The sequence below is a fragment of the Vanellus vanellus genome (genome assembly GCF_965231255.1).
Source record: "Vanellus vanellus genome assembly, chromosome: Z".
Lineage (NCBI taxonomy): Eukaryota > Metazoa > Chordata > Aves > Charadriiformes > Charadriidae > Vanellus > Vanellus vanellus.
In genome coordinates, this window is record NC_138908.1 from 70,557,804 (window position 1) to 70,576,779 (window position 18,976).

Sequence of the window (18,976 nt, forward strand, 5' to 3'; positions counted from 1 at the left end):
TGAGCCTGGGAATTTTGATATTTGCCCAATATCATCTTACTTACTTACGTACTTAATCTTACTATATCTTAGATGTTGTCCTAAGTGCTTAGGAACCATCCCTCGATGAACAGTAGCACAATGTGCCTTTCAGTAAAGCTGAGGGCACAGGGGATGAGTAAGATACTCCCAAGCTACTTCTCAGCTAAGCCTCCTGGCACGCATGGTATAACTACAACAAAGCGTGATATGGCAGAGTTGTGTTTTTAAGCACATTCCTCGTGGATCCGAGGCTCGCTGAAGGTGGACTGTGTCAAACAGGAAAGGCGCACACTATCAGTTGTCAGCATCCCCATGTGTGCTTTTATTTACTTTCCTGTAGGAGGTCAACAGCCTCCACCCTCCTATGCTGCCTCGTGCCCACCACCCCGGGCTCTCATGACCCCTCGTTCTGCGTTCTTGGTCCTCTTTTCTCTGCTCTGAGCAGACACATCCCCAAGGAACCTTGGTCCCTCTCCTTGCATTGTAGCAGGAATGCAAAACTGGCGCCGCCTCTGGCGCGCAGCCGTTAGACACACCCACACCTTTTTGCGGAATGTTTTTTCAGTATGTGGTAAACCAGGTTATCGTCCAAAAAGGACAGGTCATCATCAAAGGCTGTGGGTCTGCAACAAGCTTGCCTCACTTTGTCAGTGACTAGTTTTTTCTTTCTGGTTAAGTTTTTTAAAATTTTGTCATAGGTGGTCTCGGCTGCATCACAAGATCCACTGCAATACCGGAAAATTAGCTCTTCTTTGGTTTCGTATCCCAAATCCAAGTCAGTCACGTTTAAATGTATTTCTGTTAAGACACATCCTCGATTTTTGCCTTTTTGATTCCTTCTTCCCTTTTTGTTGGAATTCTCTATGTTCATGGCTGCGTTTTGCCGGTTTCTCTCCCGCCTAGAAAAAATCGGAGTCTGTTTATCTGGTGACCTCCTCAGTCTTTTAATGGTGGCTTGAATAAAGTCCACTACCTCATCAAACTGATCTGGATAATCCTCTGGCATATTAGCTGTTTGGGAAAGAGAGAAAAGGCTTTGTCACACATCAGTTGTCATTAAGTTTGTCCGTTTGTGGCTCAAAAACGTTAAAACACATGCAAGCTGCTCTGCCCATCACTTCCAAGTGCATCCCCAGGACTCTCAGAAATTAGGGAGAATTTGGGATGGTTTACATCACCATGGAAACTCATTTGGAGAAAAATAAATGAGATATGTATGTATCTCTGTAGGTGTCTGCTGATGCTTGCTAGCACTCCAGCACACCTGTCAAAATTGAGGGAAGGAAAAGCATGTCATGATAGGAATATTAGTTAATGGGTGGATGAAGCTACTGTAGAAAGGTTCTACAGGGTCTTCCCAGCAAAGCAGCATAAGGACAAGGTTTGTTTAAAGCAACTTTGTGATTATAATTGTTAATTGTTGTCTTTTCACACCAGCAGTGGTTAGCATTGCCAAAGCCACCTATTGATAACGTTTTTTGGGCAGGACAGAAAGAGGAATTTCCTGGGGTACCAGACTGAGCTATTATTCCTGGCTGAATGCCTGCTTTTTTACTGCTTCTAAGGGGATAATTATTATCAGAGCTTTTGAGAAATTTCTCGTGGAAGTCTTTTGTATCACAAGATGCTGATTAGACTGAGTAGAAATAGGTCAGAATAGAAGTATTATGTTAATTTTCAAGGGAATGTTATTAATGCTTTTTCTTTTTATGAAGTTAAAATACCTATTTCATTTTTTCACTTCATATATATACTCTACCAGTGATAAATTACTGAAGTAAACTACATGTTGAAGTCAACGAAATGTTTTGATACCCTCTTCAAGGAGGGTGAAATTGCACATGCTCTGAAACGTTCTCAGATTTCAACATTTTGAAATCTTTAAACTTCCCATGGACTAAATCCCTCAATGTGATCTGCTTTAGTGAATAAAGTGATTTAATGGAGGGTAAGGCTGTCAGAAGCCTGTGTGTAGGTGCCCTTATGTGGTATTATTAATGATTGTCTCTTAAACACATAAACTACATTGCAGTATTGAGATTTTTTTCCTCATTCATTGTGCCAAAAATCAAGACTTGAGGACCCACTTCCTTTGCAGTAAGACCTAACAGGATGCTTCTTTCTGTACTCAACTCCTAAGTGACCACCCATATAATAGAAGAATATCATGCATCTGGCCCCGCATGTACAGAAGCCCCATCTGCAGTAGGACCCTGTTACGGTTTGAGAAACCCACAACAATTTATTGTCATTTAGAGAACTATTCTATCACCCGACGACCCCTCCCCATCTGCAAAGGGGAATTGGGAAAAAACAAGGAAACCGAAGGGTTGAAATATAAACAGATTTGACAGAATAGATAATTAACATTAATAACACTAAAGAACCAATATTGATCCCAATACCAACATAAAATACACAAGAATTATACTCAGCCAATTCTATCAGTAGAAGCTGCGCACTCCCAGCAGTGGACAGCAAATGTCAGACACTGCGAGTGTTGAGGCTTCGGGAGGAAGGGAAGGGCTCATGTGTCCAACACTGGGGCAAGAAGTTTTCAGGATTGCAGCCATCAAGGGAGAGAGCACTTTGCAGCAAACTTTCTAATTTATATTGAATGTGACATTCATGGTATGAAATAATCCTGCTAGCCAGCTTGGGTCAAGTGCCCAGGTCTTGCTCCTCCTCATCCCTGCACCTGGCAAGCTTGAAAACACTGAGACCTTGAGACCCACACACCATAGCTGGCTATAAAGTAAGTATTTTTGCAAATTCAGACACGACAGTCTTCTAAAAGTGCAGTCTTCCCAAGCATTAGAAGAGAAATTAGTCCTGTGTCACTCAAACCAGGACAGACTCCTACAAATATCCCAGGAACTGCAAACACTGGGAAAGACAATACCCAACACAGTGCACCTGGCCAGGGGTTGGTACCTCCATTGAGCCATGAAGGCTTTCACCCCATCAGGTGTTGAGATAGGAACAGATCCCTAGCCAAAGGCTCAGCATCACATTTCCCTAATGAGCACTGTAACAGACAGAAGCCCTGATGGGAGACCAGGTGGTGCACGTACCCTGCCCACATGTGGTGGCATGGACTCTGTTAACAGGAGAGAGGCTGCCTCCCATTGCCTAGTGAAGGTGCACCTTCATACCCTCAACAGAAGCACCAAATACAGAGGAGATTGGCAAGAGTGGCGCAGCAGGATCTTAACTCTGTTAGTGCAAAAACCTGGTGAAACACGGTGCATCTGCATGCAAGGAATAACTTGGACCCCCTCTGTGAAGCAGCCACATCCTAGAGGTCCCCTTCCATGACAAAACAGCAATGGATCATAAGTATACAGTTTTTCATAGACAGCTCCAGCAAAATAGTATAGACTAGTAAAAAAAAGTAATGCAGGAAGACAATCTTGTACCTTCACATAATGAGGGTGGCACATGGGAAGCAGGATTCTATAGAGTTTGGGACTGGGATACCCATGCTAAAGGCAACAATCTCACAGACTGTCAAAAAGTGGCTGTCAAAAAACATGAAGAAGGGATGTCTGCTATCTATACAGCTATATGGGACCTGAACAAGGCAGGATCCTGCACCAAACTCCATATTCCTGTGAGACCAATGGCAAGTGCACCCTTCTTGCATTTCTCTGTCATTACCTCTGTAGCAGGTACCAAAATACCCACTACAAGCTACCTGCTGGAGGGCTTGGATATACGTGTCCATTGGATGCACCACCCAGCTCTGTTGCAGAACAGGTTGGTCTGCCTACACCATATGAATGCTGCCCTACTGAGCAAAGTCAAGGCAATGGGTGGGCTACATTCCTTAAAAGCAAGAAAGGGTAGACACCTTTCTAGGCTCAGTCAAGTAAGATGACCCAAGTGGAACTGCATACCCCCCATTGCTGAAGTACCAGCTTGGCCCTGGCACAGGTACAGATAGAGAGGGGTTTGGCAGGAGGCACTCGTTGCTGTGGGACTGGGTGGTTTCTAGGCTTCTTGCACAGGAGCCAGGTTTCTTAGCTTATAACCCAATAATGGAAGGATGTGGCCCTGAGGAGATGACTCTAGCTGCACCATCCTTCACTCTCGCCTTCAAATTACCCCTCCCATACTACTGTGACTACCCCTGACATCCCACACCCCTGTCACATACTCCTGGCCCAACCCTTGTAGCAACAGCATAACGCAAGGAGACGTTTGCTATGGAGAATGAAATACAACTGTGAGGGAAGCACACTAGGGTTTAATGAAATTCATGCAATGGTCAACCATCAGGAAGCGGACAGGAGCTTATTTCAGGGAAATGCAACCTAGACGCGGAGATACTTGGCTTCAGCCTTCAGCCTCATACTTATCCCAAGCCTGGTACTCTGCTACTACAGTGACGGGACTAAGTGTCCCCCACCTAAGAAGGGAGAAACGAAATTGCGGATTACCCGAAGAGGTAGCAACTCAACTAGGCACAAGATTTTTAAACTGCTTGTAATTTAGGTGCAAAAATACCACCTACCCCCGCGACAGTGCTATGTGCAGGAGTCTACTTTGGTTAAATACTAATCAGAAAGTTATAGGGTTAAAGCACTCTTCTGCTCAAGCCAATCCAAGTATGCCCTAGAGAATAGAGAGGCCCATGTTGTGTACTGTGTCCCTGCCCAGACCCCACGCTGACATCTATCCTGGTTCAGGCATGATCACTACCCCAATTGCACCAAGGGAGCTAATGTTGCTGAGAGCCTTCTGCACTGCAAGTGGCCTATGACATTTAAGGTGGAGGAAACACACCCCAGAAGAGCCCTACACAACGCTTCTAACGCAGGCATGGGGTGTCAACATTGCAGAAGGTGGAAGTACTAGGGCAAAAAGTAGATCAAGTAAACAAGCCAACAGCGTATCCAACTAGAGAAGCTCTACCTACACACATGGATTTGCTGCAACCAGAAAATGGGGTAATTGGCAGCACGACTGATCCTGCTAATCTCACTGTGGCTCTAACACAAACCATGGAAGAAGTGCTCCAAGCTGTAACCTGGTATGAGTTGTGTGTGGCCAATATGTCTAATGGAGCTGGGGATCCCTGCTCAGCTCATCCCCTATTGTAACATCAGGCCACTTGGGAGACTCACCAGGAGGGATGCCAGCACTATGAGTATGATGAATGCAAATCTTCTGTCTCCAGGGTGGACTTCCCCTTCAGCCCAGGGGATTGGAAAATATCCCAAGCAGATATCCAAATCTGTTTAGAGGACTCCTGCAGTGACTCCCAGTATTTGGAGATTACATCGCTGGGGGAGACAGTGGGTGATCTTAGGGAACCAGTGGGAACAGTGGAAACAGAGCCCACCTCGAGAAAATGTGCTGGACCTATTGACCATGGTCAGTATCTGCCCAGCTGCACCACACATGCTGTTATGCGGGTATGTGGGTACACCACATTAACACAGCGGAAGCTGCATTACTGGGCTGCTCAGTGAGTCCTTGCAAGCTGCTGTAAGCAACAACACTCTCTGCCCAAGAAGCCCCAAACTAGTCACAATCAATGCAACGATGGTCTTTTTGGCAGCTTCCAACTGGACTGCCAATGTACCCCAAGTTTGCTTCTATAATTTAGCACCGTTCAACAAACACCCTCAGTCCTCGCAATCAGCCAGCCTCTGGCTGGTACAACTCTGAATTATTATACAATCCCACAAAGCCAAGTTTCAACACACGCTCGGCAGCATGGGTCTGTGCTCTCAGCATTGCACCAAGCGCAGCTGGAGCTAGCAACCACTGAACCATGGACCCAAGCGATGGGGCTCATACTGATCGGATTTGGCTTGGCGTTAACTTTCTGCTGCTTAAGGAAGCATAGTCATTAGCGTGACTACAAACAGTCACTAGGAGCGGCTCGCAAGGGTTTGAAGGAAACCTTGTCAGCCAGGAGTGAAGTGAGAGTTGACTTAGCAGCCTATGCCAAGGTGCTAGTCATGACTCAGTAGGGGTGTTCAGTTGTCCAATAAGTATGGGTGTGAAGCCTGAGAGCCTGAAACAAAATGCTGCAGAAAACTGCTGAAGTAGGACCCTGGGCAACCAAGTGGAAACGTCAGCATTAACACCAGGCATGACGGGTTGAAACAAGGCACTAGAGGTAAGTGCTAAGGAAGCTACTACCAGACATCACACATGAATAAGCAATAACCACTGACTAAGGACTAAAGACCATAAAAGGCTAATGGACAGAAGGGAAGGTGGAGATGACTGACAGCAGGACCACCCCATCCTGATGGGCACTTGGTAGATGTGCTACAGGGATGCGGAGACCTCTCTGCTCCACAGCCACCGCATGCTGAGCACTTGTTTGGTCTCTGCACTGTGGTAAGTGCTGCTGGGGGGTGAAGGCGGTGCTGAGCTGAGCTGTGTGGCCAGGGAACACTACCAGACTCATAGGGGCTGCCGTGGCACCGAGTGCTGGTTTGTAAACTGAATAAAGCCACTCGATTGAGGGGTACTTAGTCACCCCTCTGTCTCCAACACTGCTTCATAAAGGGTTTACAGTCTCAGAACTAAGGTCAACAGCCCCCCAGCTTTGTTTCTCTAATACTTCATGCACTGTTCTGACCCAACCGCGCAGCAGGCAGAAGTTTTCCATGGGATTTCACACCCCTGGGAGAAGCACATATTAATATCCCTTCCTGTAATGTACACAGTTTGCACGTGTGTATATGTCTGTTGTATTTACACATACACACACACAAATGTATCTAATTATACATACACATATTTTTTCAAAACAAACCAGTTTATTGACAACACTTTCCTTCTGGTGGAAAAGCTGAGAGAACAAACACATGACAGATGCCTGTCACACTGTACAAAGTGCCAGTAGAAAATGCTTGGATACTGTGGCAATACAAGCAGTAAAGATCTCTCAGTAGTAGTCCCTGAGCTCAGGCTCCAATTTGAGCAGGAACTCAAATTTAAAAATCCAAAGCCCCCTAAGCATAGGACAGGAAGGGATGGGATGGCACAGAATGGGACGGGACAGGACAGGACAGGATGGGAGAGCCCACAACGGCATGTGCTCAATAAAGGCTAGCGAAGGTTGGCTCACACACATGATGCACCTCAAAGTAGGTGTTTCCTGAGGGAAAGGACCATATAATAGAATCATAGAATGGTTTAGATTGGAAGGGACTTTAAAGATCATCGAGTTCCAACCCCCTTGCCATGGGCAGGGACACCTCCCACTAGACCAGGTTGCTCACAGCCCCATCCAGCCTGGCCTTGAACACTTACACTTACACCTTCCCTGGGCAACCTGTTCCAGTGCCTTATCGCCCTCATGGTGAAAAATTTCTTCCTAACGTCTAACTTAAATCTAAGTCCTGGAAATGTAAAATTCTCCCTCAGGGAACACAGGCACTCTGTATATCCTGTTCACAGCGTGAGAAAAAGGCTGACAGACCCCACTGGCGCAGTGTGACGGGCTGAGCCCCTACCACTTAGACCATGGTGCCTTGAACACTCACAAGACTGGCACAAAGTCATGAGGTTTCACTTGGGTTTTACGGCATGTTTCTGAAAGCTGTTTCCTGCCCATCCAACTCCCTGGGGAAATCCCTTGAAGGCGGTCTGTGCATGGGCACGCACATGTGATTTTGCATCACCTCTGCCTAGCGCCCCACTGGCAGAAGCGTGCGACCAGCAGTGGTGCCTCTGGGAGCTGTGGCCAGCACGTGTGTCCTGCTCCCGCTCATCTCGCTCTCCTGCAGCTCCTTTCCATGCTCCCTCTTTCAGTGCCATGCCAAGCACCTGACCACTCGGGCAGGCACAGGCAGAGCCTTTTCCTCTGGTGGGAACCAGAGCTTGAGTCTGCTTTCTAGCACTGGAGTAGCAAGAGTGGGGGGTATGGATGGCAGCCCATGTGCCAGCCTGCCTCTGGGCACCTTCTCTGTCTCCTGTGTCCAGCTGAACCAGGGCTCTTGATCCACCAGGAGTTTCTCACGTGACCAGAAAGTGAAGAAAAAAGCAAAGAAGGAAAGAATGAAACATCACAGGACTGGTGCACATGGCAATTTGGAAGAGTGACCAGGCTGGGGGCAGACTTGGTGAATACCAAGAACTCCAGGTGTCAAACAAAAAAAAAGAAGAAATGAGACAATTTAAAATACTAATTAAAAACCCAAGAATATCTGCATCTTCCGCTTGCTGTTTGCAAGCTGTTTGTGTGCTTTCTGAGCCTTTAGGGCACACTCACATCATAGTTTTGACCCAACCTCTCATATTAGGAATGTCCATCTTGAATGCAAACTGAAATTTCTCTCCTCACTTCTGCTCTCTGGAACCTGAAGGTTTGACCTGCCTGTCCCCAAGCACAGTCCCTGTCCCCTGGGCACTGCAAGAGTTGGCAGCGCGTATGGGCGCAGGATCCTGCAACCAAACACCCGTGGTGGTCCCCACTGGCCTCTACAGAAAGCCACCGCGGAGCTCTGCTTTGGGCACACAGGGAAGGTGTGCCTTCCTCTGGGCATCTTCCCCGCTGCAAATCCCCCAGAGCCTGTCTGTGCACTTCCAATTAATTACAGGCACCTCGTGCCAGCAGGATCGGGATCCGATGCCTGTGCTTTTTAGAAGAATAAACTATACAGTGTTCCGATACACTTCTATAAAAAAATAGGTCTAAATGAATATCCAAATCAAACTCGTTACATTCTCAAGAAAGCAGTCTCCGTTAAGGAAAAATGGACAGTTTATTTCTTTTTGTTCAAATGTGATCACAATTACATATTGTAAAACTATTCCTTTGATTTCACTAGCAACAGATTTATTTTAAAGCCAAATATTCCCCCGCAGTGGCAGTAACCCAGCATGGTAGAGCAAGAAAACCCTCAGTTTGTACCTGACCACAAATTGATTTCAGTGGGAACAGATGGATCTTCAGCCTTTGAGAAAAAAATCCAGTTACTCATTTTGATGCCTGGTTATGCATTTAAAAGGCTAACTATAGTTTCTTCTGACCATGCTGCCTATTATGGTTTACAAGAAAAGCTTAAATTCTATTAATTGCAAAATAATAATTTATATAAGTGCATTTTCCTTTTTTTTTTTTTTTTAAATCTCATAAAACTCGACGTTATTTGAAACTGTACTTTACAAAATAGTTTTCCATACTGATCTCAGGAAAATGTAAACACACCACTGCAGCGTCATTTGGCACTTTGCATATCCTGACTTAAAGTGATGTAATAGAAGTCACATAAGGTATACTAAAAATGATAAAATCAGATTTTTGTTTTACACTGTAGCTTTTATGCATGCATTTGTGGCAGTGTATAGCTACTACATCAAAATGTCAGGCCAAACATTTAATAAAATTACCAGGGTATTTCACTTAAGCACAGCTGTCTTTCAGTTAGAGAAGTTCAAACAGCAGCATTCAGACTCTAGTTTAAAGTACAATTTCAAAGTTCAAGGGGGTTAATCTAGCTCATTATACTGGTAAGCATTATTTAGAAAATTCAGATCTAGATCTGTGTTAGGATGAAATGGCCCCTTTTCAAAAACAGTTATGGTACTTTAATCTGGGCCCTTCATAACTAAAATATTTTAATTTCCTTCCTTACCCAGTTATTTTTTAAGTTTTCTCCAAAGTTATACTCACAAAGACATTTCTTCTTAGATCATTTGCTAGTGGGAAATAGACAATTAATGTGCCTCTAACACTGACTGCAACGAATCATCCTCATTTTTTTGTCATTTATGAAGATTACGTTGGTATATCATTTATTCATTAATTATTTTTGTATTCAGCTTGTTTTGTGGTAGTGTTTTCAGGTACATACCCTGTCCGAACACAGAATCCCTCCATCTCACACCACAAAGATGTACTTTAGGAGACCCTCAGAGTAACCCGTTTGTGGAAGTGCAACCTTAGCGGGGTTAAAATTACTAACGTGATGATCACTCTGCTTTGCAAAGTAAAAAAAGCATCAACTGTGGTAGGGATAAAACATTTATTTTATTGAAAAAGAAGTATTTTTCATGAAAAACAAAGCCTACCATGCAGGCATCAAAGCAAAGGCAGGTGTTAAAAATAGTTATGCTGAAAGGTGTTCAGGATTTAAACAATTAAAATATCACCTCTGAGGCGTGACTTTGCTTTCATGCCTTGCACGAAAATCCACGGAGCTAAGAGTGAAATGGAAACCAGTCGGCTGTGTCCATTAGGAAATAGAGCATCAAACAGACCAGGGTCAGCTCATCTTTAAATGTTTAATACGGTTCTGGTTCACCACCTCACTCCCTGCCTCATCAGCTCCCAGGACACGCTGCGTCCTCCTCTCCGACTCAGAGAGCCCTTAGAAATGGAGCCTCTCACCGGTGTCACTTCTCTCTCATCCAGGTAAAGTGCCAAGTAACCTGGAGGATGACTCCGGGGCCACCCACACCAGTCAGGTACGATAAGGCAGCACTGGAAAAAGGCACAGGGTTAACCTGCCTGGTGTGCTTGCTCCTAAAGGAGCGGCCAAGTTTTGTGTTTGCAGCTCACTAGCTAACCCCGCCGCTTCCCGCGTGTCGGTCTTAATGGCAAATCTGCAGAGTACTTTGTATTTTCACACTGCCATGCTTGGCAGTGCATCCCCTTGCATCCTTTGCCTACTTTCTCACAGGTTTGAAGCGCCGGCTCCCACCAGGAGAAGAAAGGGGAGAAATGACAGAACCACCATAATTGCTGCCAGCTGGGGGAATTTCCCGAGAGTGGGGGGAAACAGCCCAGTCAGATGAACGATGAAGTAAAGGAAGCTGACCTGTCCACAAGAGTTTCTTGTGCTTCATCCAGTCCAGGTGGAGTTGTTCACAAGATCCTGCCTGACTTCAGGCTGGGATCGGGTGCTGGATCCCTCCTCTGGCCCCTCCGGGGTGGGCAAAGGAGTGTCTCATCTGGCAGACAAGCAGCAATGGAGCAGCAGGAGGACGTGGTCTTGCCTGTGATTCAGAGCTTTGACAAACCAGCTCTGAAGCAGACAGGAGGAGCAGACAGCTCTGAGGAGCAGACAGCTTTTCAGCAGTCACTCTGGAGGTTTTGTCACAGCTCCTGCAGCAGCTGCCAGGAGCCCATCCGCACTAGGGCCTCATTGTACGGGGCTGTGTGGGTACTTGAGCACCCACAAGGCAGTCTCTGCATCTGAAGAAGTTACTGCATAAAGAGCCTAACACAGGGGAAACAAGAAAAAGTGGCAGCGCCCTGCCCGAAGCCAGTGATGGATGTAGGAGCCAAAGCTGGGCAAGGCACATACCTGTCTGTTGTCTCCTCACTTAAGGCCTTGTAACCCTCCAAATCCATACCATGCTGAGTAAATATCCAGCTTCCCAGCAAACCCTGGGTTTATGCTTTGGTTCTGTCCCAAACTTGCAAGAGCCTCTGATGAGTATGTATGAGTGGAACCCCAAACCTGTGACCTCTGTGATCAAGAACGCATGCAGCCAGCTAGAAGGCACGGTACTGAGACTTTAGTGGAGGAAATACTGTCGGTAATAAAAAGAAATTCTCTTTAGTATCCCTGGTGCAGAAGTGATCCAGCCCAGCGCTCGCATGACATTAGTAAAACCCCACGTCGGTCACCCTGCCCCACCTCAGTACCAGCTCACTGACTGGGAACGGCATTCCTAAATAAATACAGCAGCTGTTCCCAGGCTGCCTGTGCTCTTGCACGCATCTCCCGTTGGGTTTTAAGGGTGTTCCCAAGGAACAAGCACAGGTAGCAAAGCAGCAGGAAGGGACCCTATCTCAGTCTCTTCCCTGGGGCACTAAAGCAGAGCCATATGGGCAAAGCCGCGGCTGATGATGCTCCTGCGGCAATTTCTGCTGCTATCAGATTTTGATCTGACCTATAAATAATACGTGTTCTTCCACTGTTGCCTTTCACTACCTGCATTTTAATGTGTTTACAAAAGGAAAGACGTGAAAAGTTTTAATATTGCAGTTTGGAAAATGTTACTATTATAATCACCAGTCCCTGGCTCTAGGGCAGGTCCTACATGCTCCTCTGCAGAAGGTGTCATGTTGGGATGTGTGGACCATGGCCTGGCAGACAGCGCTGGCATGTGCTCAGAAGAGCAAGCTCCTTCCCAGCCGCTGCACCTCCCTGTCAGAAATTTCCTGAGTAATAGCTGGTTTTGACGAAGAAATCTGACGTGCTTGGGATGGGAGCAGAGGTAGTCCAGATGTTTGTATGTAGCTCGTTAGTTAAAAGGGATACGACCAGCTTGCCTCCAAAAACATGGCCACCTGAGAAGTTTTGGCATAATGCTGTAACACTTCCTGGCCCCAATGCAGGAAAACAAGTATTCCAATTTCAGTGTTTGCTTCTTTTGAATACTATTCCTGCTCAATAATCATTAAAGCACTTGTACAAGTCCCATTGAATTCAAAGAAATGTACCTGCAGGTTTCAGTTTTAAGTGCTGTACCAATACATACAGCCTAAATATCTGCCAAATCATACAATGTAGCTTTATTCCTCAAAAAGAATGCTGGTATTTGAAATGACTCACATAATTAATGTTCTGCCCTTCATTTTAAAAACGGACATACTCTCATGTATATTTTGCGTCTTAATGCTTTGTTTGTACCTGTCTCAAATATATCTTTTTGATTCTATTTTCTTTCTTCTCTTTTTAATCAGGACTGGATTTCCAAGAATCACTGGAATATTTCCTTTGGTCCTCCTTACCAAATATTACTTGATCAGAAACTACAGCTGCTTTTGTCAAAAGTGACAATTGTGCAGTGTCAACCATTCTACCAGCACTAATGTGGCAGTGGCCTAATTAGATGTCTGATGATCCTGAACATGGGTTATGCTGCAATATTTAATATTCCTCATTTATTACTTGTCATTAGCTTATTACCTCAGAAGTATGAGAATCCACAAGTATAGTTATGTCGGGTTTGGCGTTTGTACGACAATTGTTAAGCTGCAGTTGCTTGATAGCGTGCGTGGGGATGAAGACTGGATATTTGCACCAGATGTCCATCCCTGATCCTCTGCAGTTATGGGGGATGGGACTCGATGACCCCAACGGCTTCTCTCAGCTTCCGTAACCTTAAATATTTTTAAAGCTACTTTATGCAGTTCTAAACAGGAACAGTATAATTTACAAAGACATTACAACCTGTCAATCTGAGGATCCTCTTCTAGTGGACATATAATGCCTCCCCCGTCAATTAATCAATAGTCACTACACAGCTGAATTCTGCAGCCTTTCAACAAAGGTTTTGCTGCTTGTCATCTGCAGACCCTGAACACGGGGATTTCTAAAATATATTGAAGAGGCCCATGAAAGGTGAACAAGAAAAGCATGTTCAGGTATGTTATCTAGCAACCCACACCTGCAAAACATCTTAAAGGTTCCACACTTCCACTGGGAAATTTTTGAAGTCCCTAAATTGAAAAGCAGCAAAGACATAAAACTTCAAACAAAGGATAACTCTTAAAATGAGAATAAAACCATACTGTCTTGCATTTCAGTCCTTTCCTCCTTAAGTCCCAGAATACCCTTCAAAGGAGTATATTCAGTAGTCATACCTGAGACTGTGGAGAAATCAGCTTCTAGACATACATGCATCTGGATTTAACCAGATGTGTCCTGTTCTTTCTTTTTCCAGAATTTTGCCCATGAATGGGCAAACTTGAATGCTTGAGATTTCTAAACACCTAGATAACCTGGGTGTGCCCATGCAAACAAACATTACTATATATATGCTGGCACAGGGGTACAGGCACACTCGGGCTGACACTGGGGGGATGCACCAGCGGTACTGGGAAACACAGATCAAGTGATGCAGTGTGGCATCTGCTCAGTGTGGCAGATACCTCTCTGATGCATCGGATTTACTGTACATGGGCAGGTTACCTCTGTAGCTTCTGGGCATCTTAGGCTAAAGCCCGTGTGCCACACTGTAGGTGTGTTGAGCAGGAAAGCCTGGACAGAAACATGAGAGTTCTGGTTCGCAACACTGAATGTGCCTAATAAATATTGTAGGGAAGGAATTCACCTGGATGTATAATTTAATACTGTTTTTGCCTTAAAGAGCCCTACAATACAATACCACTCTTTATTCTAGACACTTTCCATATTAGTTGATAATATTGCAGCTCAACATTAAATACCCCTTAGCAGGGGTATGAAGAATTTTTAACAGAGGTACAATGCACACATACCATGGTGTGTTATAGCATAACAAACACACCAAAGGAGCTCCAACAACAAATGACCATCCAGCGGCTGTAAAGTAACTCAGACATTATAATGCAAAAAAAAAAACCCCACCTTTTCCTCCTATTAGGAGGGAAAACCCCATGGTGAGATTTTTCATTTAATTCTGCATGCTTACCATGAGCCCATACTAAAGCTGCTCACTTGATCAAGAGACTATATATCATATCCTGGATCTTAGGATACTCCAGCCCTCACATACATGTTGATTATGGCCACATAGCAGCAAGCGGTTACAAAATGTATTCGCTGGGAACAGTGTATAAGTCAAACCAAGTGTTTGGCTCCCTCTGCGCTGTCATGCTTCTGAAGCTGCTGACTTAGTATTTAGTTTATAATAACTTGGTTTATATTTGTTCTGTTTGCAGTTGCTATTTAAGCTAATTGTGTCCTTCCCCAAGCAGACTGTAGCATGTGGGAAACAAAGAACGGGTTTTCTAACCTTACAAAGTCTACAGTGACTCTTCTTTGTGTGAAATAAGCTATCCCATAAACACTGATGCCTAAAACACCTACAAACACTGGATTAATCTCAAATGCACTGCATTTATGGAGGCTACTCTCACTCCAGCCTCCAGTCCACTAAAAAATGCAGAAGACTGCAATTGCCAGCACCCTCTGCCATCTCTAATTACTGCCCTGAACAGCAAAGTTCAGCACATTACACCTGATCAGCCCAGGAGGTTAGGACCTTGCCTGTAGGCTGGAATGAAGGAAAGTTTCCAGCCAATCTGAAAGGGATGGGGTAACACCAAGTGACCTCAGAGCACTTTGCGGAGAAAAGCAATCCCATCAAATGAGAGCACAAAAAAGTGTCAAGGGCCTGGGAAAGCAGATCAGCGCTCCAGCAAGGTGTTTGGCCTGTCCCTAGGCGTGGGATGTGATCTCACAACCCTACCAACCCCTGCTGCCAGTGGTGGGGGGGGAACCGAACTCCCTGGAGTGAGACCAGTGCACACCTTGGAGCGCAACTGCCACTCCCCACCCAGCCTGCACGGGGAATCGCTTTGGGGGAGAGCAGTGCACCCCCCTGAGAACACACGCAGCAGCCGGTCCCGCTCAGCGCCCGCACACTGCCCTACGCAGGTGAGCCAATGTGGGCGATGACGGCGCTCCCACCACTTTGTGAGCTGCCTCCTGCAAAGGCACTCGGCGCAGCAGCTGACCAACAGCATCCACATAGATACTAATACACGGCAGGCCTGCCAGCAGATGAGCCAGGGAGCTGCAAGCATGCCTGCGTGCTCGTGGCACACTGCCCTCTGCTTGTAAAAAAACCTCAAAGAGGAGAGGGAAGTCTACATGGTGCAGACGTCACTCCTCTTGTGTACGTCATTCTACATCCTTTGTGTGTTGAAGGGCGCATGCCACCAAATGGTAAGTGGAGAGCAACAAATACGTCAAAGACAATGATGGTGGTGACTCAAACAAAGTGCTGCTGTGGTGGGAAGGCAGCGATGTGCCCAGACAGGATCAGCCTCGCGGGCTCGGTGTTTGCAGACTGCTCTCCAGACACCGCACACTTTTAAATCAACTAAAAATGGTGTAAAAGTGAATCAAAATTGTTCACTGCTCTCTTACAGCTGGCTTGCTGCAGGTCTCCCCTGACTCATCCAACTTGGCAACGTAGTGGAGGGAAGAATTTCTGACTTTCAAGTACGGGTGCTGCGTAAACCGCTGCCTTGCAAAGACCACAGGAACTCTCGGGGTTTTCCCCAATTTCTGTTGTGAAGAACAGCACTGCTTACTTTCCCCTTGCAGCCAGTCCCCTCTATTTGTGAGCCGCAGAGTTAAGAGATTGAGACCAAACTATCAGCCCTTTCTCAAATGACTATCATGGCCAATAACCTGTGACCCAGCTCTGCTTGGCAAAGCCTACAGCCGTACCCTGGAAACAGACATCTCTGGAAGAGGCTGTCTATTGATACTACCATAGGTCAGCTAAAATACCAATTGTCTTTCTTCCTACTTCTTGTTTACCCAATCCACAGGGTAAAAAAAGAGGCAAGAATGAGAAGTTTTGGGCACTAGGCACAGACAAGACCGCTACTGCTGCCTGTTCCCTTGAGCTGCTGTGGAGAAACCAGCTCACCAGGAACCATACTCCCACAAGCAAGTTTCAAGACAAAAGCAGGAGTTGTACAAATACTATACACCTGGAAAGATGGAGCATCAGTGCTCGGCCACCCTGCCAGATCCACAAACTGACTGGCACCGCTTTGCCCCCAGTGCTCTTCTTGCCATCGGTGCTGCGGCAAGCCTGTGCGGGGGGGGGACCAGCACAGTGACCTGAAAAGCTCATTACTGCCTTTTGTAGGACAGTACCTATCCTGCCACGTAGCTTGCCATGGAGAAGAAGGTCACCGCGTGTGATGGCCCTGCAGCCCTGGAAGGCTGAAGCCCTGGGAGGAAGCACTTTTGGCCGACCTCCCTGCGTGGAGGGGCTGAAAGGACGTCAGGGGCTGCCGGTCGGTGAGCAGCAGGAGCCCAGGCTGGGATGCGCGGAGGCGGCAGCCTAGGCAAGATTCCAGCAGGGGGGAAACACAAGCAAGAAAAGGAAAGAGAGAAGACTAAATGGGGAAGGACATAGATGAGTGTGCAAAAGAGGAGATGGGTGTTGGGGAGGGGATAAAAGCAGAATCAAGGCACACGATTCCCCACTCAGTGCCTCCACGTCGCATTAGCCTGGCTGCTCCCCGAGGAACCAGAGCGGGGTTGCCCGTGGTTGGAGCTGCAGTAGGCGCAGGGAAAGGACATGCCTCCAGATAAGGAGATAAAAATGAATCCCAATTACTGGATACTGTCTGCATCCTGCAACGAGCTAAACAGAGAGGGCTGAGCAAGGGCAAAGGGAGCAACCTCCAAGCTGCATCTGTGCCTTTGCTAAGTGAACACCTTCACAATTCAGGTGAGTATTTTGCCACTTCTTACCGAGTCATATTAACTCTCACTTTAAAAAGCCGCCAGAGTTAGCGTAACACTCACATACCACTGTGAAAATCCTGTACCTGCTATTGCAGGAGACCTATTATTAGCGAGGCATTATTATTATCTGTCATTTGGATTGTAAGCTGTCTTACTGTGAGCTGGTTCATGTGGATTGCTCTACATCAAGCTCCTAACCCTGCCACCTCTATTCTTCTGTAAATTTCCATGTGGACACACTAATTTTGGGATCAGGATCCAAGGAGGATATAATGAAACTCAGCAGCACTCCAGGATGTGTACAGTGCCTCCCACCATGGAGCCCAATCTCCATCAGGACTTGCGCCCACTACAGACAGTGAATAATTGCATTGGCAGGTCCGAGCAGGGAGAGGACGTTGAAGTGGTGCGGAAGGAGTTTCAGTGCCTGCACTGCGAGGCATATGTACCTGATGCTCCTCTTGGCTCCTCTCCACACAACTAACTTTCTCATCTCTCCAGGTTTTTAAACCAAAGGGTTCTTACGACTGCCAGGAAGGTAGGGCTGGGGAAGGGGAAGGGGAGATAATTGCCACTGCAACTGCCAACCCCAAGGTTTGGAGGATGACTTGGTGTGGAGCTGCTGCAGCCAGACCAGAGCCAGTGACCCTGCCTGGGGAGAAGTGGGGGCAGAAAGTGTGGGGGGTCCTTTCCTCACCCTAATGCCTGGGAAAAGGGGAGAGCGGGTTTAGCAAGACAGACAGCAGTGGCTACAAAGGGGAATGTTTCTTACAGTCACTGTGCACAGCATAGGGAGGCAGCAGGCTGATGGGGGAGAGATCATCTTCAGGCCCCTCTATCACTGAAGGGGGCCCCTTGGGAGGCGTCTTACCGGTGGGCAGGGGCGAGGTGGAGACCGTGTTGAGCAGCACCACGCAGAGAGCCACAACATCCCATAACTTCATCTTAGATCTCCTTCCAACACGGGCCCCTGGCAGAGAGGAGAGGCAGGGTTAGCTCCCAGCTGCTGCGCTCCCCCAGTCCTGCCCCCCTCCTTGCCAGCCCGGAAGCAAAGCTGGGCAGCCTCGCACCCCAGATCAGCCTGGTCCACACTGGCCAGGTCCAGGGACAGAGGAGAGGGAAACAAGATGTGCCCAGCTCAGCCTCCCACCCTGATCGCCTCCCAGAGCAAGGGAGGTGGGCTCTCCCCAGCAAGTGGTGTGGGAGAGGGCAGTGCAGGATGGCCCCCAGCCCCTCCACGTCCAAGTGAGCTGCTTTGGGGGATGCGGGACGGCAGGTCTCAGGAGCCTGCGCCCAGGGACATGGGGGTGTGACCGTGTCCCTGTGCTGGCAGCTGGGTCACCTTGTGCTTGTCTCCCTCCAGCACCCGGGTGACGCCAGGGCACCTGTCCCCAGACTGGGCCAGGGCAAACCGGGTTGATCTGCGGTGTGGGGCTGTGCAGATTTGCTATGCTACAGGCAAACCTTCCTTTCCCTTTCCCTATTGTCTCCTTCCCCTCTCCTGTTCTTTTCCCTTTCCCTTTTTCTCTTTCCTTTTCCTCTTTTTTTTTCTCTTTACCCTTTCCTGAGCCCTTCCCAGTCCTCTTTCTGTTGCCTCTTTCATTTTTCTCTCCTCTTCTCTTTCCTCTTCCCTTGTCACCTTTCCTTTCCATCTTCTTCCTTTTTCCCTTCCCTTCCTTTCCCTTTTCCCTTTCTTCTTTCCTTTTCCCCTTCTGTTCCCGTTTCCCTTTCCCCTTGTTTCAATATTTCCTCGCCTTTTGTCTTTC

General features: G+C 46.9%; 1 protein-coding gene across 2 annotated transcripts; it reads right to left on the reverse strand.

The window, feature by feature from the left end:
- Positions 1 to 547: 547 nt before the first annotated feature.
- On the reverse strand, positions 548 to 18,154 carry GDNF (glial cell derived neurotrophic factor; the record flags this gene model as incomplete). Of its 2 annotated transcripts, none has more annotated exons than XM_082497439.1 (2): positions 548 to 1,032; positions 18,082 to 18,154. In XM_082497439.1, 2 exons carry the CDS (start codon positions 18,152 to 18,154, stop codon positions 548 to 550), a joined length of 558 nt encoding a protein of 185 aa, XP_082353565.1. The 2 variants fall into 2 exon arrangements, with proteins under 2 accessions (XP_082353565.1, XP_082353564.1); XM_082497438.1 differs by having other exon boundaries at positions 17,983 to 18,154.
- Between the last annotated feature and the right edge of the window lie 822 nt (positions 18,155 to 18,976).